The sequence below is a fragment of the Equus quagga genome, chromosome 19, assembly GCF_021613505.1.
Source record: "Equus quagga isolate Etosha38 chromosome 19, UCLA_HA_Equagga_1.0, whole genome shotgun sequence".
In the NCBI taxonomy this organism is placed as follows: Eukaryota; Metazoa; Chordata; class Mammalia; order Perissodactyla; family Equidae; genus Equus; species Equus quagga.
The window spans coordinates 20164751-20191090 of NC_060285.1; the positions used below are offsets into that span (position 1 = coordinate 20164751).

Consider the following 26340-nt stretch of genomic DNA (forward strand, 5'->3'; position numbering starts at 1 on the left):
ATTGCATTGCCTTAAAAAGAAAAGTACTCTAAGGTACAACTAAGTTAAAGTCATCTTTAAGATCAGTCCTAAAATTTAATAAAATAAAGTATAACAGTTTTCTGCTTAATTTCAAACGTCATTTTATCTTTACTTTCACAGTAAATCACAACACTTCATGTGAGAGTATAACACAAAAGTTTCCATTTTAACTTCATAGTGCAACAGTCTGTCTAAAATATATGAATCTCTTCACTATCCCTTTGACATCTGGAAAGAGTAACACAATTTGCCAAAAATCAAAACAGAGAAAAAGTGACATTTACATTGTAATCAGAAACTTTCTGACTCTTTTACATTTAATTTCATGCAATCTCTGTTTCACTGTGCTTCTTCTGTCCAAAAATAATGAGGATTTACCAATACATATATATCTGATCTTTACTGGATAAAAACCAGGGCTTGAACTCCCACATCTACAACTCGCTCTTTAAGGCTAGCAAATTTTGTCTTACTGATCTGCGATGCTAGGCGAACATCAGGGAAAAATATCTTGGAGTCTTCACAGTTAGAGTGTTTCTTTTAACTCATGGCTGCAATTAGAAATCTATCCCCATCATTATGGTCAGATAACATGGCAGTTATGGTTTCCCTGCTCTTGTCTTTGCAAGTGGGTTTTAAAGAGGCTCTCTGGAAAAGCATTCTACATAAATACAGTTATGATGTCCAGAAGCAAGGGCCTAAATTGAAAAACCCACAAGATTGAAGCTTTTACCAAGATACCAAAAATACAGATACTGTTCTGTTTATTTGTTTAATAAACTGATTCTATCCACACCACAAAGTATTTGCAATGTTTGTTTAGAAGTTGAACAATTCTATTTAAGTTTTCTGACAATTCCATGTTTCTTTTCCTATCCCTTGATTATTACTGAAATGCAGACACTCAACCTCAATTCGAAGAAAACTAGTTTTTCTAAATTGAGAAGATTAAAAATTTATACGGGTATTTTCTACATTCTTTGCCAACATATAAATTCTTACATACAGTGACCAAAAAAAAGTTTGACTAGAATATACTGGTAAATATTTCATTTAACTGATGATTTTTCTTTTTGGGCCTTTATTGTATTTTTCTCTTTATTACTTCAGAATTTCTAAAGCAATAGTTTAGCACCTTAAGAAAAATAAAATGAAGTAAAATAAAATAAGGAAACAAAAATATTGTTTCTTAAATTCATTCCATTCACCTACTTGAGGACTCTGGTGCAGCATTAGTAAGTATATTTGATGATCAAATATATCTTTGCAGGACTGAGCCCAAAAAGTCACTTTGGAATTTTAATAGAAATATATTGTCTTCCAAAAATACTTTGTAAAAAGAAAAATTAGGAGACTCCAAGTAACAGAAAAATGGCCAAGGATTGCTCCTGCTTTAATAGTCCTCACAAAATCTAATCCATCAGCTAACCAGTAGACAAAATTCTCTTAGAAAATACAATCCAAGAAGGCAAATTACAAAAAATAAAGGATTAACACAATGAAACTATCATTTTTGAAATAAGAAAACTATATGCTTACAGTGAAGACATCAGTTTCTATATACTATAATCCTTGTTCATGGATATCCCTTTAAAATAATGTTTTATATCTGTAAGCCAAAATTCTAAAAGCTTAGGTCATTTCACACGTACAAATTAGTTCATTCCTCTTAATTAAAAGGTACAATAACAATTATTGTTTCCTCCCTGTAAAGCCTGTGAGATAGATCAAAGAGAAGAGATCTGTAAGTGACCTCTCCTCTTGACGTATGAATGTAATTCTTAAATACCACTGAGAAAAGACCAGGCAATTTGGTAAGCACTTTGTCAAGATGTAGGGCAGGAGGGAAAACCAAGGAGAATTTAAGTGAAGAAGTAATTTCAAGCAAGAGAAAATAGTTACAAATCACTAAAGGAACCACATCTAGGCAGGAAACATTCAAAGGTGGGCTTGGGATATTTTCTGACACCAGAAAAGAGGGAAGTGCTCAAAAGTTTAACAGGGCACATAAAAGAGACACAGAAACCAGCTTGAAGGGGATCCCTCTATTTTAGCAAAGATTAATAACTGTAACTGATTTCAAAACTGTGAATAAATAAAAACCCGTGAGCCCATAGCAATATATACACACATGAAAAAGAAAAAGATAAATAGAAAAAAATATCTACTTTGCCTCCTATGTTATAAATAACTATAACACCAACTCCTAAACTGCTAATTAGAGAGAAAGAATTAAGTAGTCATCCTGCCATTTTTAGGGAACTGTACTTCATCCTAATTGATAAGATAATGCTCTTCTTTATTGAGAAATGGCAGCTAACTAGTGTAAAGACATAGTAGAGTTAGAAACTCACCATTCTGCAAACTCTAAAGAAATAATTGATTCAGACAAGGATCATCAACACATGCACAAAACCACTGAGTGAAAGGTTTTGGGAAACAGGATGTTTCTACAGTAGCAAAGCGTCACTGCACAGATCTTTGCTGACAGCAAAGGGAAAACTACATCTTTATACTGAAGAGACCTGGCAAGTCAGGACAACTTGAGTTTATGTCTCTTGATGTGATATAAAATGAAATACTCAGAATCATTTATGCAGTATTTGTTACAAAATGCTAAAACTCCATCTAAGCCAGCTTTTACATATAACTTCCAGTTTATTCGAAATAGAGGAACAAGTTAAATACCAGTCAGAATTAACTGGATAAGTAAGAAGGAAAAAAAAAAGACTGATGGGACTTCTTCTAGATTTTTCAGAGTCTAAAGAGACATAAAACCCATTTGGGGGACAAATGGAGAAATGTGAATAGGGAAGATAATAAATTATAACAGGGAATACTCAAATTTTCTTATATATCATAATGATATTGTGGTTATGTCCTTATTTTCAGGAAATGATATGCTGAAAAGTTTTGGAGACTAAGTGTCACAATGTCAGCAACTTAACTTTCAAATAGGAGAGAAACAATATTAGATGCAGATATAAAGCACATTGTTAAGTCTAGGAAGTAGGTATACAGGTATTTATCTGAGGGTAGTGATAAACTATATTTTTACCAATGGTATCTGTACAGCATAGGACTTATGGGAGAATCTGCCTTAGCAATGTTTTCTGAAAGATGAAGGTAATTCATCAAATGTGTTAATTTACTGGAGCAGTTGATTTGGAAGTAGGCATATTCTGGACCTTTTATATACCATATTTTAGATATGCTGAATGTAATTTTACTGCTTTTTCCAGTACTCTTAAACTTTCATCTTGTCAATGGTGATTTTATTAACCATGGAAACTTTCATAAACATAACTCCTGTGGTTAGTGAGTGATTACTCTATTTAAGTACCTAGCATTGTGTTCAACTGAAGGTAAATTATATTAGACCAAATCTGTACTTGGCATTACTTTTTTGTAGTTTGTCTGCACAACAAATCCTGTTATCAAACTCATAATGCATAGTTATTCAACCGCAAAGGGTACAGAACAGATTTTCAATGGTTTCAATTTCAATTTCAACCCCCCCAAGAATCAACCATTTAAAACAGTTACTGTGAAGTTTACCAAATACAAAGATTCAAAGAACTCTCTGAACCTGGACCTTCGACTACTTTTCTGATACTTAGAGTGATACCTATTTTTGCACAGTGCCTATTACCTTGGCCCAAAACCACGAAGAAACTAATTATTATCATGCTCTCGTCAGTCTCCAAAGTATTACTCTTTGCAAATATAGTTTTATTTAAATGAATCAAAACTTTTAAAAACTATAAAAATAGTAACTGTAACATATGATCAAATTCATAGTGATTTGAAGAGGATCATATCCTGCTTTAATTTACTCACAATTTATCAATACCTTTTCATTATCCTGGTTGTGTTTACTCATTGGTGATGTCGGTACATGAAGATCGGTTTCATCATCTACGGCATGCTGTCTGCCAGACAGAAAATCCGATAGTTGACTCTGTAGAAAATACAGGATATTACTAATAAAATGCTATGCCAACTATGAAAAATATTTCACACCTAGTCCTACTTAGTGTCACTGATGTTCCAGTGTATAGCGTATCACCTGACCTCTGTTGGCAGTAAATAAGCAGACATGGAATTAAACTTCCTAACAAAATGCTTTAATTTGTTTCCAATGGCACCTGAACTCACAGAGTTTTACAAGTTTAGAATTAAAAGATGATCTTAGAAATTTAATCTGAGCCTTTTATTTTTATGGAAGAAGAAAATTAAAGACAAGGAAAAGTCTTACCTAAGGCCCACAATAAATGCTTCATTTTTGTAATATATGTAAGTAAAGCTAGTGTCCTAAGCAGTACAATATTTCAAAAAAAATAAGTTTCCATGAAAACATAATTTATAAAGAGATATTTGCTTTCACTCTCCCATACTACTTAACATGTCAACATTATTTCATTTATTCTAAGGTATCTAAGATTATATAGGTACACACACACACCACCACTCCTGAGGTACACCACTTACCTCCTAGAGGTAAGGTACAAACTGAATTAACAAAGCCCAATGAGATTGCAAACCACTCTTCCTCTCAGCTATTGTAAAGTTATAACTAAAATCACTCACCAATATATACTTCTTAAAAAGTAATAGTGTTCTCAACAACTCTAATGACATGATGAGCTGGTACTCGTAAGGAGTCAATTGTAAAAGAAAAGAAAAAAAACTAGAAAGCCTAGGATTTTTCAATCTCAAAATTCAAGATCACTAAAAAAAGAATTACTATTTAACAAATTTTGAAAAGAGGTAGTCCTTACACTTGTGATTCTTATGGTTTTAAAAGAGATGGTGAAAGCAAAGATTTATTTTTCCACAAATACAACGTTATCCTAAAAAATGGGAGAATATTACCTGCTGGTTAAAAACTGTTTTTATACTTAATTACACGTAAAGTACATTATTCTAGATCAGATCAGTGGGTCTCAAAAGTGTGGTCCCAGGACTCCTGAGGTCCCTAGGATCCATTCAGTGTATCCTGGAAGTCCTTCTTTTTCCAACTACGTATCAATGTGAATCCAAATTTTCTTGACATTCTTCAGTCAAAACAACATATCAAACAGAAGCAGACATGAGAATCTAGCTATTTTCTAACATAAATGACATCAAAGATATTTGTAAAAATGTAAAACAATGTTACCATTCTCACATTTTTTTATTTTCAGAAAATATAGTTATTCATCATAAATAATGTTATTTATATTAACATGTAATAAGTTTATTATCAGTATTTTTAATAATTGAAATATTTTAAACATCTCTCAATTTTAATTTTTAATAAGCTAAATATCAATAGATATAAAACACATAAACAAAATCTCCTTGTAATCCTAAATAATTTTTAAGTGTAAAGAGGTTCCTAGACCTAAAAATTTGACAAAGACTCTACATAATACAGCATAAAGCTTTCTCAAGTAAGAATAAATATTGCAATATATGTGCTGTGATATACTATTATTTTTACTGATTTGATAAGTTGCTACTCATTCTATTTTTATCCTCTTACTAACTTGGAAGATATACTATATTTTTCAATCTTATTAATGGTTACCTTCACTTTCCCTGTTCTCAAATCACACTTGTATTTCTCTATTATTATTTAAAAGTGATAATGACTGCTACTTACCCCCAACAAATGACAATGGTTAGCAGTTTTCATTCTAAACTAGTATCAGAATCTCCTTTAGTGTAAGCCTTCCATCTTAGCACACATATTCCCGGTCCATCCTTATCATTTTAACTCCAAGTTTTATTGCTCACTATGATCTCCCCCTAGATAGATATCTGTTTCATTATTACAGCCTTTGGAAAGACAAGTTCTTCACATGAGGTATGAAGATGACATTCTTGAAGTTTTTGTGCATCCTCACAAATCCTTCCTTTAACACGGCTGATAAACGATATCTTGGTTGAGGATGACATTCTTAGCTTGCTGTCCTCTTCTTTCAGGACAGGCTTTTTAATTTTTGGTTCTTTTTAAATAACTTGCTCTTTCTGCCAGGAAACTTATAACATTTACCTTTATCCTTAAGAGTTCTGGAATTTTACCAGGATATGCCTAGGTATGGGTCTTTTCCCATCAATACAGCCTGGAACTTCATGAACATTCTTAATCAGCAGGCTCAGAGAAATATCCATTATAACAAATATATTATTTATTTAATCATGGTCTCTTCTGCACCTGCTCCTTTTGGGACTCCTATCATTTACATGTTAAACCCTCTAGATCTAAGCTTCAAGTTTCTTAACTTTTCCCTCATGATTTATTTTTTTTTCCTGTGCTTTAAATATTTATTGACGTGACTTTCAGGATACTAGTTTGGGTCTGAATTCATCTGTTGCATTAAGCAAACTTTTCTTTCTTCCTTTTTTAAGATCTAGAAAGTCTTATGTTTAGATGTCTCCTTGAATTTCCTTAAGTACTTATTATTTTTATGGATTCAAGTTGTTGTCATTCCCCTCTAGCTCTATTTTGTTGGGCATGTGTGTTCTCAGCTGACTCATCTTTCTCTGGCTACTAGGACTCCTTAAATGGCTGCTGTTTTTCTTTTCTTTTTTTTTTTTTTAAAGATTTTATTTTTTTTCCTTTTTCTCCCCAAAGCCCCCCAGTACGTAGTTGTATATTCTTCGTTGTGGGTCCCTCTAGTTGTGGCATGTGGGACGCTGCCTCAGCGTGGTTTGATGAGCAGTGCCATGTCCGCGCCCAGGATTCGAACCAACGAAACACTGGGCCGCCTGCAGCGGAGCGCGCGAACTTAACCACTCGGCCACGGGGCCAGCCCCAGCTGCTGTTTTTCTTCATTGGCGTTTTGCAGCTCAGCTCTGACTGTTGAGGTACCCTAAGTGATGACAGTTCTACAAGTAATGGAAGTTGAAATGGTCTCTACTCTTTATGGAGCAGCAGTGGAGAAGTAAACAGGCTGCCAGTCACCTGCTTAGACCAAGAAGAAGTCTTCTGGTCTCTCAAGCCCCACCAACAGTAAGCCCATCCATTCAGTTACTTCTTGGCCTCTTGAGAGTCAGGGAATCCTGGCATACTCACAGAGGGCATTTGTTGACCCTCCCCAAAGTCCCCAGATCTCTGGGAGCCGCTAAGTTCTTCTGAGGATCTACCTTTTCTGCTCCTCATCCCAGGTCTCCGATGTTGTCCTCCAGATAATTGCTCAGTTCATGAGAAAGCAAGTGCTATAAATTCTACTTAGACTCCAGTTAGAATCCAAGGCCAGGGGCCGGCGCGGTGGCGCAGTGGTTGAGTGTGCACATTCCACTTCTCAGTGGCCCGGGGTTTGCCGGCCGGGATCCCGGGTGCGGACATGGTACTGCTTGGCACGCCATGCTGTGGTAGGCATCCCACATATAAAGTAGAGGAAGATGGGCACAGATGTTAGCTTAGGGCCAGGCTTCCTCAGCAAAAAAGAGGAGGACTGGCAGTAGTTAGCTCAGGGCTAATCTTCCTCAAAAAAAGAAAAAGGAATCCAAGGCCATATATGCTCCCAGATGCACATGGGCCCTGTATCCCTGTTCCTCAGGAGAGGAATTATAAAGTGGAAACAAAGGAGAAAGGGACATTGTTCAAGTTATCATGTTCCCCAGAACTTCCTATCTTATCTTTGTCTTAATTCCTTATAATTCCTGCCTTATTTAGGCTACAATAAATAAGAAACCTTATCAGGATCATAAAATTTCAGGATTCTGAAATTTGGTGCATTTTTGAGAAATCGATCACGGGATACATTTTGCTGCTCACTTTTTCCTCACTGGAAATTTCCCTAGAGCAAACGTAAGTATCAGAGATCAAGTTGTTAGTCTCCCAGATTTAAAATGCACAAAACTTTCTACTTCATATAATACCATCTCAGGAGCTGCCACTTCACTCCTGATGTTCTGCAGACAAGGTACAGTGATATTTGGAGACACAGAACTCCCTCAAAAGTAGACCCTTCTATATTTCATAATATAAGTTGACTCACTTAAATGAAGAGACTTATTAGACGACTTGACATTCTGTCTCTCCATATTCTGTCCTGACAGTGACTTCTGGTCCACAATACAGGTTACGTATCAGGACACTCCAGTGCTGAGCACGTCCATTTCTTTTAGAGCAGCCCACAGCTTTTCATGATCCACACAGTCAAAGGCTTTACTGTAGTCTATAAAACATGGACTAAGCTTCTTCTGAAATTCTTTGGAGCACTCTAGTAGCCAATGAATAATTGCAGCTAGATCCTGTGTGCTTCTCACTTTTCAAAATCCAGCTTGGACATCGGGCATTTGTTGCTCCATATACGGCAAAAGCCTTTGTTGCAGCACCTTCAGGATCATCTTACTTGCATGGGAAATTAGAGCAATGGTGCTGGAGTTACTGCGCTCCTTGGCATCTCTTTTCCTATTGAGCATTTCCAGTCTGTAGGCCATGGTTTATTTTCCATATTTGTTGCCATATTCTTGTTAGGATTTAGACAGATTCAGTCTCTGTGGCTTGAAATAATTCCACCAATATCCCATCTACCCCTGGTGACTTATTTCTTTCCAGTACTTTCAGGGCAGCTTTCACTTCACTTTCTAAAATTATGGGTTCTTCTTCATAGGGTTCTTCTTCAAAGGAATCTGTCATCCTTTTGTCTCTTCTGCATAGATCTTCAGTATACTTTCTCCACCTTCCCTTTATTTTCTCCTGATCAGATATGTGCTTCCCTGTTCGTTATTCAGCATTCCAAATCTAAGCTTAAATTTCCCTTTGATTTCTTGAATCTTCTGGAAGAGACCTCTTATTCTTCCTTTGCTGCTGTTTTCCTCTATCTCTTTACATTGGCCATTATAGTAGTTCTCTCTAGCCTTAAGCAATAGTCACTGAAAAACTGCATTCAGGATAGGATTCCAACCCTTCACATTCTTCCTTAACACTATTTCTGGTTTCAGTCCATAGTTTTTCTGGTTCTCGGTCAATTAAGTTTAACAATGAAAATCTGTTTTTATGTGGACTCTAAATTCATCAAGAATGTTGTTTGCATTATATTTTGGCACTATAATTCTTTTAGGGCCAATATCAACAATCTAAGATATGCAGATGACACTCTTTTACTAGCAGAAAGCAGCAATGACTCGAGACGACTTCTGACAAAAGTGAAAGAAGTGCCGAAGCAGGACTGCATTTGAAGATCAAGACAAAAATCATGGCTACAGAAGAACTACACAACTTAAACACAGACAGTGAAGACACTGAAATATTAAAGATCTTGTTTACCTTGGTTCAGTCATCAATTTAAATGGAGACTGCAGCCAAGAAATCAAGAGAAGACTGAGACTTGGAAGGGCAGCAACGAAAGAATTAGGAAAGATGATCAAGTGTAAGCAAGTGTCACTAGAGACTAAGGCCAAGATTATCCACACCCTCTTACTTCCAATTACTATGTACAAGCATACAAGCTGGACAGTGAAGAAGGCTGACAAGAAAAAAACTGATTCCTCTGAAATACAGTCTTGGAGGAGAGCTCTACAGATATCCTGCCAGAAAGACGAACAAGTGGGTCCTAGAGCAAGCAAATCGTCTGAACTATCGCTGCAGGCAAAAACGGTAAGACTGAGGCTGTCCTACTCTGGGCACACCAAGAGAAGGCAGGATTCTTTGGAAAAGACAATCATGCTGGGAAAAGCAGAAGGCAGCAGTTAAGGAGGAAAACCAAATATGAGATGGATTGACTCCATAAAGGAAGCCATAGGAATGAGTCTACAACAGCTGAGTAGGCTCGTAAGGACAGGACGCTACTCAGTTATAGGGTTGCCTGCGATCGGAGTTGACGTGACAGCATGTAACAAATTAGAGGACTCAGATGGGGCAAACGATAAGATCAAAACAATGTGCCCACAAGACTTCAAGCATATTATACTCTCAAGGGCTTATCAGAAGATTTTTATCATTCCTACAATCCAATACTGATGCTTGATTCGCCTCTCTAACTTTGTGAAAAGTAGTCAAAAATCATCTCCACACGCAAGCAAATAAAATATAGCTAGGAAGGAAAAAAAACTATCTTCACTCACAAGTATCCTTACCACAGTGAGGGTGTGCATGTGTGGGTATGCTTGTACACACATGCATGTGTTTTGAGAAAGTTACAAAAAGGCAAATGTTTCCACGATAGCCCAATGAGGCAAAGAGAGCAAACTGCCTGCCAATATCCACCCTCCCCTTCTTCCTTAGTAACACAGCTTGTTTTCACTCTGGCATGCTACTATCCAGAATAAAGACCACACCCTCCAGCCTCCCTAGCATCATCTTGGTGTAGCCATGAGAGTAAGCTTTGGGCAATGAGATGGAAGCACAAGAGCTATCTCTCGCTCTCTTTCTAATTATTTTATTGAGGTCATATCGGCTGATAACATTGTATAAATTTCAGAGGTACATTATATCATTTTCTGTATAGACTGCATCATGTTCACCACTAATAGTCTAGTTTTTATCTGTCACCATACATATGGGCCCCTTTACCCCTTTCGCCCTCCACCCAACCCCTTCCCTCTAGTAACGACTGATCTGTTCTCCTTATCCTTGCGTTTATCTTCCACATACGAGTGAAATCATAAGATGTTACTCTTTGTCTGGCTTACTTCGCTTAACATAATACCCTCAAGGTCCATCCATGTTGTCACAAACGGCACAATTTTGTCTTTTTTTACTGCTGAGTAGTATTCCATTGTGTATATATACCAATCTTCCTTATCCTTTCATCCATAGACGGGCACTTGGGTTGCTTCCACATTTTGGCTATTGTGAATAATGCTGCGATGAACATAGGGATGCATAGATCTCTTTGTATTGTTGATTTCAGGTTCTCTGGATAAATACCCAGGAGTGGGATAGATGAATCATATGGTATTTCTATTTTTAATTTTTTGAGAAATCTCTACACTGTTTTCCATAGTAGGTCTATCAGTTTGCATTCCCACCATCAGTGTATGAGGGTTCCCTTTTCTCCACATCCTCTCCAACGTTTGTTATTTCTTGTCTTATTACTTATAGCCATTCTGACATGTGTAAGGTGATATCTATATCTCTTTAAAAGGAAGGGAGAGTGCTGTGCTCCATTACTACCTCTTGCTGCAAGGAATGCTAATATAATGTCTGCAGCTCCAACAGCGACCTTGGACCGCAAATGGTCTTGAGGGTAGAGGTCAAGAACTAAGAGCAAGAGCAGAATGAGAGAAAACTCCTAAGTATGTGATAACTATGGAGTCGTCATATCAGTCCTGGATGCTTTCCCTTAGACGTCTTTTATAAAAGAGTGAAATAAACTTCCATTTTCTTAAACCACTGTTACTGTGGAGGTTTCTGTAATAAGCAGTCAAAACACTATTCCCAAGTATCAGGTAGAAATGCTTATAAAATATTTTAATATCTTAGAAAATTCACTAAACATTTTCTTCTAATTACAGCTACAATTATTACCACTATTTAATGACTACTTTATTGGCTCTCAGTAAATGTTAAGATGAAGAAAAATATTTTCAACACTTTAAAACAAACTAGATATATCTAAGTATATTCTAAAACAGTTTATTAATTCTAATGAAGACAAAACCAAACTACAAGGGATGCTATCCCATTAATTTTAAAATTTACACCCCATAAAAAAATAAGGCAATGAATATGTGTTCAAAAAAAGGAACAGTGTATTATTACTGTTGTAATAATGTATATTGCATCATACTATCCTCACAAAATGATATCCTCATCTCAGTACAATATTATTAATCCACGGAAAGAGTCATAGCAATCATTTATACACCATATACCAAATTGAACAGATGCACATTAAACCAAAAAAGTAAAACAGAGAAACAATCCTTGATATAATTCAAAAAGAAATCACATATTTGGGGCTGATTTCTTTGTTAACTTTTTTTGATCTAAGAAGAAGCTGTTCTTATATTTCAGCCAAATAATAATAACACAAGTTTAACAAAATTTACCACCTAAATATTTCTTGCAAGTCATAACTAGGTTTCAGGTAGCTAAATTTTCCATTATTAACATGATCTAAAAGGCAAAAGCATTATCAAGCTACCATAAATGCTGATACCATAGTTTAAAATAAATCTAGCCAAATTTTAATTTGATTAAGATAGAATTGTTTAAAAAAATACTTACAGGAGATATGTTGGCATTATTTTCACAAGTGGAAGTCAAAACACTCCATTTTTGATAAACATCAATCAGATCTAACATATTACTATTCTTTAAGAAATCTTCATAAGTCCTCCTAATGTCCTCATAATGGTCAATCACTGCCATATTTTCAACTGGTAAATTCAATTTCTCATGTAGTAAGTATTTCCAAGTCAATAAGACGTCACTGAGACAGACTGTAAATTCTCCACTGCGCTAAAAGACATAATACCAAAAATAAAAAGATAAAGTTGGATGCCAGAATACACATTCACTTACAATTAAGATGAGAAGTATAAACTGAATTTTGTTACAGAAAGTCTACATTGAAGAGAACATCCAAGTTGAGCTATGAAATAATTTTAAAACAAGATACAAAAGAAAGAGATTTTAATGTTTTATAAAATATGAACAACTATGGCAAGTCTGCACTTGACAGTCACATGAAATCTCTTATTTCTCGAACTTCATTAATTTCTCCTACTCAAAGTGGGGAGATGAGTAGCAGTGAGCTGTATTTAGGTACTACTCAATGGGGAAACATTTGACTCTGTTAATATTTAGTTCCTTGTAGCTACTATGTTTTTAATCCCTCATTTAAAATGATCAAAGCCATAGTGAATTGCCACATACCACACTATTCCAAGTGTTAGTCTTAAAATATGATCATAAAAATTATGCTTCATTTTATTACCATGTGAGGGAAAACAGAATATGTGCTAAAACCTTGGGTGAGAGAAGAATTTTGATTCTTCCGTCCTCATGGACACACTAAACTGTAACAAACAAGTGCTAAAAAGCCATAGTTAGGTTTCTTTCTATAAGTTATCAGATGTTACTAATCAGGCAAAATTGTTTTTTTTTTCTCTTCTTCAATATCCACATGATAAATTATCTCAGTAGACATGTTAAAGGGTTTTCTTTTAGTTGATTGCATTCTGTTCCCACTTACTATCTGAGATATTAATAATGGTGTCTTCCAAAATAAGCTAGCCCTAATTCAGTAAAAAGTTCTAACTACTCCTTTCCAATGCAGCATAAGTAACAAATATTTTTAAGTATCCATATGTGGTTTTGTGAAATGTATTATGTCGTTCTCTTCTCATATTAAGTTCCATTAATATGTTAGCATTTTCTGCTAACACCAAGACCTTTCCATTAACTGCATTTAAAGATGGGTGGGTATTTAAATATAACTATAATTCACTGGAACTAAACTTCAACATCATCTTTAGCCAATGAAGAATAACAGAAAGAAATCAAACAGAGCCAAATAATATACCATTTTCTACATACCTGACTCTTCCAAATCTATATCTTTTACAAAAATCAGCCACATTTTCTAGTTCCTATCCAAATTTAAGACAAGGTATCCAAACTGCCTTAAAATAATTAACTCTTTACTCATCCATATGGAGGTAACTAAGAAAATTATCCTTACTGTCCTTAGAGAAGGGACTTGTGATATTCTAATTATGAAAATTAATTATATTCCATGAAACTAGTTCAATGAACAACCAAAAAAACCAGTAACTCTCAAACCTTGGATCCATAACCAATATGCAAGATAGATTTGTAATTTCTCAGCATTTCACCAAAAATTGTATACATTACTTCCCAATCCCACAAACCATAAAATTTCCAAATAGTATTTAAGTTAAATAAATCCAGCAATCTAGAGTTTCAAAACTAAATTGCTTTATCTCAAAAATTCCTAAAACTATTTTGGTACAAGATCCTTCACATTAAAAATAAATTAAGATTTTTTACCTAATGTAAATGTACAATTTATTCTCATTGTCTTCTCTATAACTAGTTAAACTATGTAAGCTCTTGATCCTGTGAGAAGAGGTTTTAACTAGATTAACAGTGTTTATATTGGGATTGTAAAAACATTTTAAAATCCAAATAAAAATGCACTCCAGATATCAGTTTTCATCATCAGGTGCCCACCATGATAGCATATTCTATTATTCAAACCAGTAACAACTGATTGAGACAGTCTGTGGTCAAATCAGAAAATGTTTTGCTAGGAAAACATGCCAGCTGGCTAATATTTGAAGGAAATTCAAAATGTTCAATGCTTTAATTCTCTGATGGACATAAGAAGGATTATATTTCACCAGAAAAAAATAAGAAAAAGAGTTACACTTTTTTGGAGCACTTGTATGTTTTATATTTTATCAAAGGTATTTTTATAATTATTCAAAATTTTAAATAAACTTTACAATTTTAACTAACTAGAATTTTTGTTGTTATCCAAAGAGAAAAGCTACCAGGTCTACTTAAGAGCATTAATTGGCTGTGTGACCTTGGGTAAGTACTGAAATCCCTCTGAGTCAGTTTCCTTGCTTATAACATGAGATTTTACCGGTCAAATAATACCTGATAAATGGTAGGTAATCAAAAATGTCAGTTTCCTTTCTCTTTTCTTATTCAAAGTAAGATAATTGTTAGTTTCTTTGTTGGGGGAGGGAGTTTCTTATTTATGTCACTGTTAAGTCATTTCACAGCCGACAGTCAACTACAGGTGCTGTGATTGCTTTTCATGAAGTTATAAAATTAATATTTTTGTCTGTTTCATCCAATGGCATATTCGTAATGTTCTTAAGGCTACTGAAGACAAAAAATAGCCTTCATAACGTAACTGCCAGAAAGATTCAAACTATGAAGCTAATTCCAAAGAAAGGAAAGGCTGGACTATTATTTGCAACCTAACAAAGTCATGTCTATTTGCCATATAATGAAGTCAATAGTCCTCAACGAATCTATTCATAGGTTAAATCTTTAGCAGTATAAAACTTCTGGAGAGGTGTCATATGATTTAAGATAAAAATCTTCCCCCTCAGAAAACATGCCAAAAACCTAAGACTCAAAGATTATTTTAACACACTTTTTCTTTTTCCCCACTAAAGAAATTAAGAAAACAAACATGTCAATTGACAGACTAACAACTGTACTAGGTATTCAAAGTTTTATTGTAGTCGAATTCAGTTACAAGGACTATACTTTAGGGACTCGTTCTCAAACTCCAGAGAATTAAAAACTTAAATAGAGCTCAAAGACAGGGTGAAAAATATAGGTGAAGGATATATGCAACCAGCTCTACCCTTTTATTACTATATACTACGTATGAATGCACCTGCAGGAATACATGCATGTTGTTTCATATTGCTATAACTGACGTGGAAGTCTGAGCACAGCTGGGGATGCCTGAGCCAACTCTGTTCATGGAGAGTTAAAGTAACACTGAACTCTAACTCACCATCTCCACTGCACACGCGCACACACACACGCAAACTGTGAAAGGCTCAGGTGCGATTCACCGCTCCTCTTCTTTCCCACCCAGAGTCTGAACTTTCACAGTGAATTAAGTGAATTCACAAGAAAATTAACAAGTAGAAAGAGACTATGCGTGAATGCTACATAGACAGACCCTAAAGAAAAACTGACTTGGATTGAATATTTCAATATTTTTTTACAATAAGAACTACATTTTTTTTCAGAGTATATTTCACTTAGCTTGTTGCCTTATTTGTTTTTTTAAAATTATTCATGAACAAACAAACAATAGGAGGTATCTGAACATGGTCTATTTGATTCCAGAACAACAGCCCTCAAGCACTATACAATAATGATTCTTAATAATTACCTCCTGGGGCTGGCCCCGTGGCCGAGTGGTTAAGTTCACGCGCTTCGCTGCAGGCGGCCCAGTGTTTCGTTGGTTCGAATCCTGGGCGCGGACATGGCACTGCTCATCAAACCACGCTGAGGCGGCGTCCCACATGCCACAACTAGAAGGACCCACAACGAAGAATATACAACTATGTACCAGAGGGGCTTTGGAGAGAAAAAGGAAAAAATAAAATCTTAAAAATAATAATAATAATTGCCTCCTTTCTCTCTCTCTCTCTCTCTCTCCTTGTTTTCCAGTGTATGGTCACCAAAGTTTAATCTTTGGCTAGCCCATTCCATTTACACAATATCCTCAGATTCTATTACTTACGTTAGTACTATTTCTCCAGATTATTAAAGGACAGATTTTAAAAAAATGCTCAGACAGTAAAACTGGCAAGACATGGATATGGATTGCAATGGGAAGCAAAGGAAAGAGACTCTACGATGACGCTTGGGTGTCTAGCTTCAGTGACTGAATGAACAATGGTATAGACCACTGAGATGAAAAATATAAATAGGATGGTAAGTCAAGGGAGCAAACAATGTGGTCTACTTTTAAAAACTGCTACGTAGACAGTAATGGAACATCAAGGTAAAATATCCAGTGAGTACTTGACCACACCAGAGTAAGACTCAGTAGAGAGGTCTGGCACATAAATACTGGTGAAACAACATAAGGGAAGTATATCCAGTGAAAGTAGGTAAAATGGAGCACACTGGAAGATATCAACTAAGTGTATGACAGTACCTAAAATACATGTAGAACGTTTTCAAAGAGTAAGAAAGGGAAAAAAGCAACTCAACAGTAAAATAAGGAAAGGATATGCACAGACAATTTAAGAAGAGGATACCTAAATGGTCAAATAGGCATTTTAAGAGGTGTTTAAATGCTCTAGTTATCAGAAAAATTAAAATAAAATACCACTTTTTCTCTTTTCTAATGAAGTTCAACATTTAATATAGAAAGAGAGATAAGAAAATTGTACTCTCCTATACTGTTGACATAAATGTAAATTCTAACAGCCAAGTTGAAGACCAATATGGTATCAAGTGAAATTAAAGATGTACCTATCACGTGACCCACTGGGTATGCGGCCTAGAGAACCTCTTATGCAGTGCACAGATACTTCATTTCAATGCAGAACTGTTTGTAGTACCAAAAAAACCTCAAACAACCCAAAGGTCCATCAATCAACAAAATGTATCAGTCATACAAAGGATGACTTAGAATGAATAAATTAGATCACCATTTCTATCAGTACCTGAAGAGGTCTTGAACACAATGTTGGAGGATAAAAAACAAGATGCAGAAAGAATGCATACCATCTGTGATAACTTTAAAATAGACATATTAACAGGGCAATTTGCCCCACTGAAAATGCAGAGAAACCCTTCCTAGTATAAACTACCTAAAACTAAAGAACAAAATAGGAAAATTTTTTAAGCATGACTGAATTGTCCACAAGAGAAGGGAAATTATAAATGGTCAAAAAGGATGAGAAAGTGCCAATACAAAGGGGTAAGCAAATGGTGGGACCTGTGTTCCCCTGGTATCTATTACTCCCTGGCACTCAGAACCTTGTATTTATGGACCCTGGGCACAAAGTTTAGGAGGCAAAACTGAGCATAAGAAAGGTGAGAAGCTGGATCAGAGACCCTCCCTGCCCACCCTGCCATATAAAGCCCAAAGCCCCTAAAGGCTGACACTCTTAGTATGTCCACTAGAAAAAAAATCTGCCAAGCAGAGGCAATGGTGGAGACACTTGCCAGTGAAGAGATTTCTGAAGTAGCCTCAGTATTGTGCTTACCTCTCTGGGTAATCTTCACTTAGATTTTTGCCTAATAATTAATTTCTGCTGAGACAGAGGAGACAAGTCATCTATCTTGGCAGAAATTGGAAGTTTATTCCCTAGAGAGGGTAAAACAGAATCTATGAACTGAAAAGTGCAGCTGAGGACAAGAGTACCTGGATGAAAACCATAGCAATCACAAGACAGTTTATCATCTAAATTTTAACACTCCATTCAGGTACCCAACACATTGGCAGCTCAACTTACACCATACATGCAGGAGGAAAGGAGATCCTTTTCTAAGGAAACTGTCCCAAAAGGGATATCCTAAAGATATTGATATCAAAGGTTCCCCAAGTGGTCCGGTCAGATTAGGTTGACGAGCCCTAACCCGCATACAGAGCTTCCAATAAGCAGTGTAGTGCTCTATTCAAATATACGTGGACGGCCAAGGACCATCATCATGAAGAAGTCTCTAATAGGAAGAAAGGAAATCCTTCCCAAATAAAACTAACAAAAACAAGGAGCTTGGAGGAAAAAGATTATGCAAGAAGAAAATCTCAACAAAATATTATTAATAGTTTCAAAGGATAAAATATTATACCCTGGAAGCAAAAATAGTATATTCTAAAAAAGAGAGAGAACAAAAAAGAGATATTGGAAATAAAGAGGATGATAGCAGAAAATCCAACAATAATTAAACTAAAAAACTATTAAATGTTGAATATTTTATCAGATATTGGTTGGAATAAAAGTATAACAAGGTGAATGGATAAATAAACTAATACACTCATACAATGGAATATCATTCACTGCTAAAAAGAAATGAGCTACCAAGCCATGAAAAGACATAAAGGAACCTTAAATGAACATTACTAAGTGAAAGAAGCCAATCTGAAAAGGCCATATACTATATGAGTCTAACTACAAGACATTCTGAAAAAGGTCAAACTATGGTGACTATAAAGAGATCAGTGGTTGCCAGGGGTTGGGGAGAGGGAAAGATGAATAGGTGGAGCACAGAGGATTTTCAGGACACTGAAACTACTCTATATAATACTATGATCATAAATACATGTCATTATACATTTGTCAAAACCCATAGAACATGCAACACTAAGAGTATTTAGGGATGAAGACTCAGAATGTCTGCTACTTACTATCAAATACTTCATACGGAGTAGTAATAATATGTATGTATGTATGTATCTATGTGTACAACACATATGCGTATATGTGTATATATACTTATATTTATACACACATACAAAAATATAAAAAGGATAATGATGCAAATACGGCAAAATGTTAATAATTGGTAAATCTAAGTGAAGGGCATACAGTTTAGTGTACTATTCTTGCAGTTTTCAGTGTACTAAAACTAAAATTTAGTACTATTCAATATACTAAACTTTTCTGGAAGTTTAATATTTTTTCAAAATAAAAAGTCAAAAAAGTGCCACTTACGTTTTTTTAACATACCTCTGTAAAATAGATGTTTAACAATGACTGTGATTAAAAACAAGGAACAGACAAATTGGACGTGTAACCACCACCACCACCCCTTCAGCTACATGGGCCCTTTTGCATTTTCTCAAACGCTACCTGCAGTCTCCTGCCCCCGGGCCCCTGCATATGCTGCTCCCCAATCCTCCTCTTGTTCCCCACTCCTCTGCCTAGTTAACCCTCTCCTTCCTTTAGGGCTGAGCTTGATCTCTCTGACCAGGTCAACTCCCTTGTCTCATGGTATCTTATATCTCTTCTTCTCACAGATATAATTTTGCATTTATTTGTATTATTCTCTAATTAATGTCTGCCTTACCTACGAGGCAATCAGCTTCATGAAGGCAGGAGCCATGTCTCATTTTGCTCACCATTTTAACCCCAACACTTACCACAATGCCTAGCACATAGTAGAGGCTAAAAAAAAAAAAGAAAGAAAAGAGAAAAGAAATCTGTGGAAGAGGGAAACGAGAGAAGAAATTAACATCTATTTAAATAGCTGTATTGGCCTCCCTGCTGTTCCTTGAACATGCCAGGCATACTCTCACCTCAGGCCCGGTAGTTACTTCACACAAAAATTCCCAAAACTAGTTCCTTCTTCTCCTTCTTCAAATCTTTGCCCAAATGGCAACTTCCAGATGAGGCCTTCCTTGACCACCCTATTCAAATTGCAAGAACTCCTCCACCCTAAACTCTATAGACTCCTTAGTTGCATCTGTTTTATTTTTATCTGTAGCATTTATTATGACCTACAAGACTATTTATCTTATTTATTAGAGTATTACCTGTCTCTCCTCACTAGATTAATCCCATAAGAGTAGAGATTTCCTTCAGTGCTATATTCCTAATGCTTAGAATAATGTGTGGCACATAGCAAAAATTCAATAAATACTTGTTGAAAGAATGACTGACTCCATAAGATAGAATTTTGTCAAAATTTTTCTATGTTCAAAATTTATCTTAATATACATTGTTTTAAATATGTAAAACTGCCGCACACAGGAAAGAGTATGTCTTGTTTTAAGATTATATAATTCCTAATTTTTACGTGTTAAAATAGTCTTCCTTTTTCAAAATGATGATTCTAGTAACTATTTTTTCTCAATGGTCTTATTTGCCAACATCAGAAATGTTCAAATCTGTCAATATCTAATATTTTTTTGGAAATTTTACTGGTATATGAAATCTAAAAGTTTGAGAACTACTGACATACAGGATTAAAATAATTCATCAGAATGTCATTTCACTATGTAGCCCAACAGACCCATTGAAACCAATTCCACCATTCAAAAATCTTCTCTAGTCAAGATAGTCTTCTTACCATCTTCAAACCACTATGGTTTTGATCCCTCTGGATGCTTCTTCTAAACTAACTTTTCCCTTCCTTCACCTCTTCTTTAAATCCTTCCCATCCCAAGACTTCCTTTCCTTTAAATACACTATCTAAAATCCAAGAAGCCCTTCCTTACCACTCTAGCCTACATTCATCCTTCTCTCATCTGGATACCTCTAGCCTTTTAGGTAGAGCTCATGCCAAACACCAGTTTGGCCCAAGCCAACTGTGTAAGAATCACTTCAGTGATATTAAAAAAGACAATTTCCAGGGACTCAGCATAGATTAGGAGAATCAGAATTTCCAAGTTTGGGGCACAGGAGCCAGTATTTTTTAAAAGCCATCCCAAATCATTCTGATTCACAGCCTGGATTAGGAATAATTAATCTATACCAGAGTCTGAAATTAGTCATAAAATACTTTGATTATACTTAAATAAACATTATTTACATGTGCCTTCTAGAACTTCTTAAAGAAGGAAGGAAGTCTTATAAAAATAAAATAATTTTTAACCATAATAATCATAAGAGGTGCATGTTTATCTTAAGACTTCAAATTAAACAACAAATGTACCTGTCCTATGTTAAATTACACATATAAAGGCCTTAATTTTGAAACAAGTCATTTCAAATCCAATCATAATATTTCAACACAGATATGCAGAGGCATTTGTGAAAACAGTATATTGATATTATCACAGGAGGACAGATAGTACAAAGAAATTAATGTAATTAAGCTTATTCAAATGGGAAGCAACCAAAATTCACTTTAAAAAAAAAAGTTAACATAAATATATTCTACTAACCTGTTTGTTGTTCTCTGCCATGGAAAGCTGCAATGCCAAGAGCATGGAGTCTGCACCACATACAGTAGTTCTCTCAGAGTTACAAAGCGTGTGCCAATTCCTTCTGAACTCTTTAATTATATCCAAGACAGACTTCTGATTAAGCACAGCCATCCTCTTAAAGTAGGACAGAATGAAATGTTAAAGAGTTTTATTTTAATTGGAAATTAATATTTAACATGTGTAAGCAAGTAGAGTTAGAGAAAAATAAGTAGTGAACGAAAGGTCATTTCATATTTACTAAGATTGCTTTTAATTAAATCTAGGAAAACAGAATATTAGAATTTCTGCCCAATCATAGTCTCCTCTCCTTTAGTTTTCTTTTTTTTTTTTTAAGATTTTATTTTTTCCTTTTTCTCCCCAAAGCCCCCCGTACATAGTTGTATATTCTTTGTTGTGGGTCCTTCTAGTTGTGGCATGTGGGACGCTGCCTCAGCGTGGTCTGATGAGCAGTGCCATGTCCGCGCCCAGGATTCGAACCAACGAAACACTGGGCTGCCTGCAGCGGAGTGCGCGAACTTAACCACTCGGCCACGGGGCCAGCCCCTCTCCTTTAGTTTTCTTAAGCCAAATCTTTTGAAATAACAAAATCCAACCTTCAGTCCGAAAATTCATACAAAACAGATATGCAAATTCTGCAAACTTATAATTATAGACACAGACACAGCTAATTAAAGCTGTATTTAAAAAATATTTGTTTTGAGACAGATGGTAATATCTGTGGTAGATTGCAAAAAAAAAGCCAATTTCCTCACATCCCTATATTGTCGCAAAAGAGGTGGTCTATTTTTTCCACCCCTTTGAATCTGGGTCAGTCTTGTGACTTGATTTGACCAATAGAATGTGGCAACAATGGCATCATGGGAGTTCTGAGCCTGGACCTCAAAAGGCCTGTGCAAAAGAGTTAATACAGCAGACCTCATTGCTGTCCTTTGAAAGGCCTGCTTACAAGGTTGGCCATTGGCCGGCATCTGGGAACTTAGATTTCAGGAGGGTTTCCAGCAAGAGAGGCTCACTGTGCCTAAACTGTTGGTACAAACGATATAGTTTATACTGAACACAAGCTTTCCTTCTGAATCTGGATTTTGGAACGTAGACAGAAGATGCCTACATGTTCAGCCTCCAGTAAAAACCCTGGACACTGAGTCTCTACAGAGCTTCCTGGATAGACAACATTTCATGTGTTGTCACAACTTGTTGCTGGAGGAACATGTCCTGTGTGACGCCACTAAGAAAGGACTTTTGGAAGCTAGCACCTGATCTCTCCCGGACTTTGCCCTATATACTTACTTCTTTTGCCAATTTTGCTTAGTATCTTTTTGCTCCTATAAATTATAGCCATGAGTAGGACTACATGCTGAGTACTCTGAGTTCTCTTAACAAATCATCCAACCTGGGGGTGGTTTTGGAGGCCTCATGACATAAGGCCTTGCAGATTTAGCTTTTACTCTCTTGGTACTCTCAGACTGCCATATGAAGAGGTTCAAGCTAGCCTGCAGGAGAGGCTATATGGAGGAGAACAAAGGTGCTCCAGTGGACAACCAATACCAACTCACAGACACGCGAGTGAGGATATCTTAGACTATCTGGCCCCAATCAACCTGCCAGATGAACTGGACACACATGAGTGATTCCAGGCAAGATCAGCAAAACCACCTAACTGAGTCCAGCCCAAACTGCTGATCTACAGAATCATAAGCAGATAAAATAGCTGTTTTTAAGCCACTAAGTTTTCAGGGTGGTTTATTATACAGCAAGAGATAACCAATACAATAGCCAATATTTAGGAGCTTTCTTGGTGCCAGATACTTTTCAAAACCTTAATATTTATTACCTCATTCAATCTTCACAAGAGCCCGAGAAGGAAGTCTATTATTATCCTCATTTTACATCGGAAGAAAGTGATGCCCCAAGTCACTCAGCTAGCAAATGGCCAAACAGACCGAAACCCACGATGCCTAACTCCATAAGCTGTGCTCTTAAATCACTATATTACATACTCTTATCCTGATAAACAAAAAGCTTTTCAAAATAATTGGATGTAGTTCCAACATTTTACATACCCAAGCCTATGTAAGGCAGCCAATTCCTTTCTCTGAGTTTATAGACACGCCTGCTAAAAGTTTTTTTCCTACTTTGTTTTAAGTACCCCAGTCTCTAACATATTCACGTCATTATCTTATTTTGGGTACTTTACTGTACACATCCCATTTACTTACTCCTTGTTATCTTTTTCTTCTTTTTTTATGCAGCATAAACAGAATCCCAGATGTTTACCAGGCATCTTGGGTTTATATGATCAAGAAAATGGGCATATGCCATTTACAAAATAACAATTTATAGACATAATCAGTGATGCAATTTAAAGAAACAGGTAGAAGACTGTAAATTAAAATATCTACATAAAGACAAATCCTAGTAAATAGTTAAGAGTTATATTTCTCTTATCACCCTCCTCTCTTAACAGGAAAACGAAAAGAAAGTGAAGAAGGAAAGCTTCAATGATATGATCAGTTTGCCTGAAATAAATCTTTAGTAGTAAATTATTTACTGGTACTATTTAAAAGCACCATGAGTTCAGATTGCTAAGAATGAAGACCAGTCTGGAATTAGACTGTTCTAAATCCTGGCTCCACCACTTACTAGCTACAAGATCTTTGCCAACTTACGTCACCTCTCCCTGCCTCGGCTTCCTGGTACTGAAAATGAAAATAATAGTTCCTATCTCATGGGGTTTTGTGAAAAGTAAATGACATAAATACAAGTTAAGTTTTTAGAACAGTGTCTGGCACATATAAAAGCCAACATTCTCATCTAGAGGTCGGCATACTCTTTGGAAAGAGCCAAATAGTAAATACTTGAGGCGTGCAGGCCATAAGATCTCTGTCACAACTACTCAACTTGACCTTGCAGTGTGAAAATAGCCACAGACAATACACAAACAAATGAGCGTAGCTGTGCTTTAAGAACTGAACTTTGAATTTCATATAATTTTCAAGTCACAAAATATTATTCTTCTTTTAGTTTTTTTCAACCATTCAAACATACAAAATCCATTCTTAGCTCAGGAACTGGCTGCACAAAAACAGGCAGTGCCACTGGTTTGCCAACCCTGGTCTAGTCTCGGCTCCAGTAGCTAGCTGGCTATGTGAGTTAGGCAATAAGCTTTATACCTGACTGCCTAGGTGGAGGTATCACCACACTGAAAACAGAAATAACACCTTCCAGCCAGTGACAAGAATCAACGAGACAATGAATATGCAAGCACTTTGAATGTCAGGCTGCACTATACAAAAACAGTAGTAGAAGGCAGCAGTAATTATAAACATTTGTTTTAAAAAACTGGATTCCAAGCTGCGCTGGAGCAAAAATTACGAGACAGAAAATTGTCACTGGGGACGCAATGCGAAATAGTTAAAAGAATTACACTTTTGAGTCAAACAGACCAGGGTCCATATCCAGGCCCCTCTATTTATTAGCTGTATGCCCTTTAGCATTTAAAATCTCTGATGAGCATAAATTTCCTCATTTACGAAACCGGGAAGATATCTCCTGCTCGTGTAATTATGAGACATTGGTTAGACAAGTAAATAACCCACCTACTGGTGGGCATTTAATAGCTGCTCAGCAAAAAATGGCAGTCGTTGCTGCTGTCATTGTCGGAATGCAGGTTCTAACTGACCCTTGGGAGGATATAAAAGGGAGAGGGCGAAAGCAGCGGAATTGGAGTCTGCGTATGTCTTGGGACTAGAACCCTGGTTTCCTAAGTAGGGCTCTATGGGCCTGTCTTGCGGTCTGCTGATGATCCCTCAGGACCTTCCAGCTCCATCCATCACTAGATACAGTGACTCTGTTCAACACCCCCAGACCCAGCCAAGCTCCAGCGCGAAACCACTGCACAAATTAATAACCTAAACGGTCACATGGCACTTTGCTGTCACCTAAAAACCCTCCCAAGCCGCAGCTTAAATCACCACTTCAAGTGTAACAGGCGGCCGAGGAAGAGATGAGACTCACCTAGCTCGAGGGAGACACGGGAGGCACAGACCGCACCGAAGAAAAGTCCTGCCCGGCTGCAGGACAGCCGCTGTTCGAGTCGTCGCAGGTTACATTTTAAATCTCGCGGGAGGGCCCGTGAGCCAATCGCCGCTCCCGCCCTCTGACCCGGAAGCAGAGCCGGCGCACCCCCGCGGCAGTCCCCCAGCAGAGACCAGCTGCCTCCTGGCTGCTTCCCGGCGTCCTCTGGTGCGTACCGTGCGGGAGCCCAAGGGGCCACGTCGCTTTGCTGCCAGCCGCCCCGCTTTCCCACCCTATCCTCCTCTCTCCCGGTCGTTCCCCACCCCTCTTCGCTCTCATCTCGCGCTCGGAGAGGAGTAGCAAGGTCTCGCGGGACCTGCTTAGTACTGGGAGAGGTATCGGGGCTCTATGCAGGGACTTGTGTTCCCTCCCTCTTCTGCCCTTCCAGTGTTAGAGGGGCAAGTTCAGCCCGCTGTGTACAGTGAGACCCTAAGAATGCAGTAAGACTGGGCATTACTTTAATCAGAGCAATAGGGGACCGAGTTTCCTGACCTCGAATCTTTTGCTCTTCCCATACCGCTGTGCCTCCAAGGGCGTCTCACCTGCTGGTCACCCTTAACAAATGTCCAGTCTCGGATGCCCACTCGTAAGGTTACTAGGTTATAGGCCCCCTGAGCTGGGACTCATCTCATCTGATTCTCAGTATGTGTTTGTTACCAAGCCCAACAGTTTTCAGGACAACTCTTGCGTCCAATTAAAATTTTAAAAGACCTCTTTAGAATCCATAAGTCTTAACTGAGAGTGCTACTTCCACAGTGCGCACCGGGCCTTGACAGGTTAAAGTTTTGTGAATATTATTTTTGTATCACACTTTTTGGCACTCCTTCTTCCAGATCCTGTATTTTGTACCTGCTTGTCTTATAGCACTTTTCATGCTGAATCATAACTATCCCTGGAACGTGATCTC

At 36.8% G+C, this 26340-nt stretch overlaps 2 protein-coding genes across 2 annotated transcripts in view; one reads left to right on the forward strand and one right to left on the reverse strand.

Moving 5' to 3' along the window:
- Positions 1–25469, reverse strand: part of PARPBP (PARP1 binding protein) — a 63165-nt gene extending 37696 nt beyond the window's left edge. Inside the window, exons 1-4 of the mRNA XM_046646841.1 lie at positions 25374–25469; positions 21318–21473; positions 12191–12424; positions 3875–3982 (exon numbers count right to left, since the gene is read on the reverse strand). Of these exons, the coding sequence (XP_046502797.1) occupies positions 3875–3982; positions 12191–12424; positions 21318–21470 (495 nt within the window). The 5' untranslated portion in view covers positions 21471–21473; positions 25374–25469. The remainder of the gene's footprint in view (positions 1–3874; positions 3983–12190; positions 12425–21317; positions 21474–25373) is intronic.
- Positions 25470–25533: 64 nt separating this feature from the next.
- NUP37 (nucleoporin 37) overlaps positions 25534–26340 on the forward strand; it is a 46510-nt gene continuing 45703 nt past the window's right edge. Inside the window, exon 1 of the mRNA XM_046646843.1 lies at positions 25534–25601. The gene's annotated coding sequence lies outside the window, so the exon portion shown is untranslated. The remainder of the gene's footprint in view (positions 25602–26340) is intronic.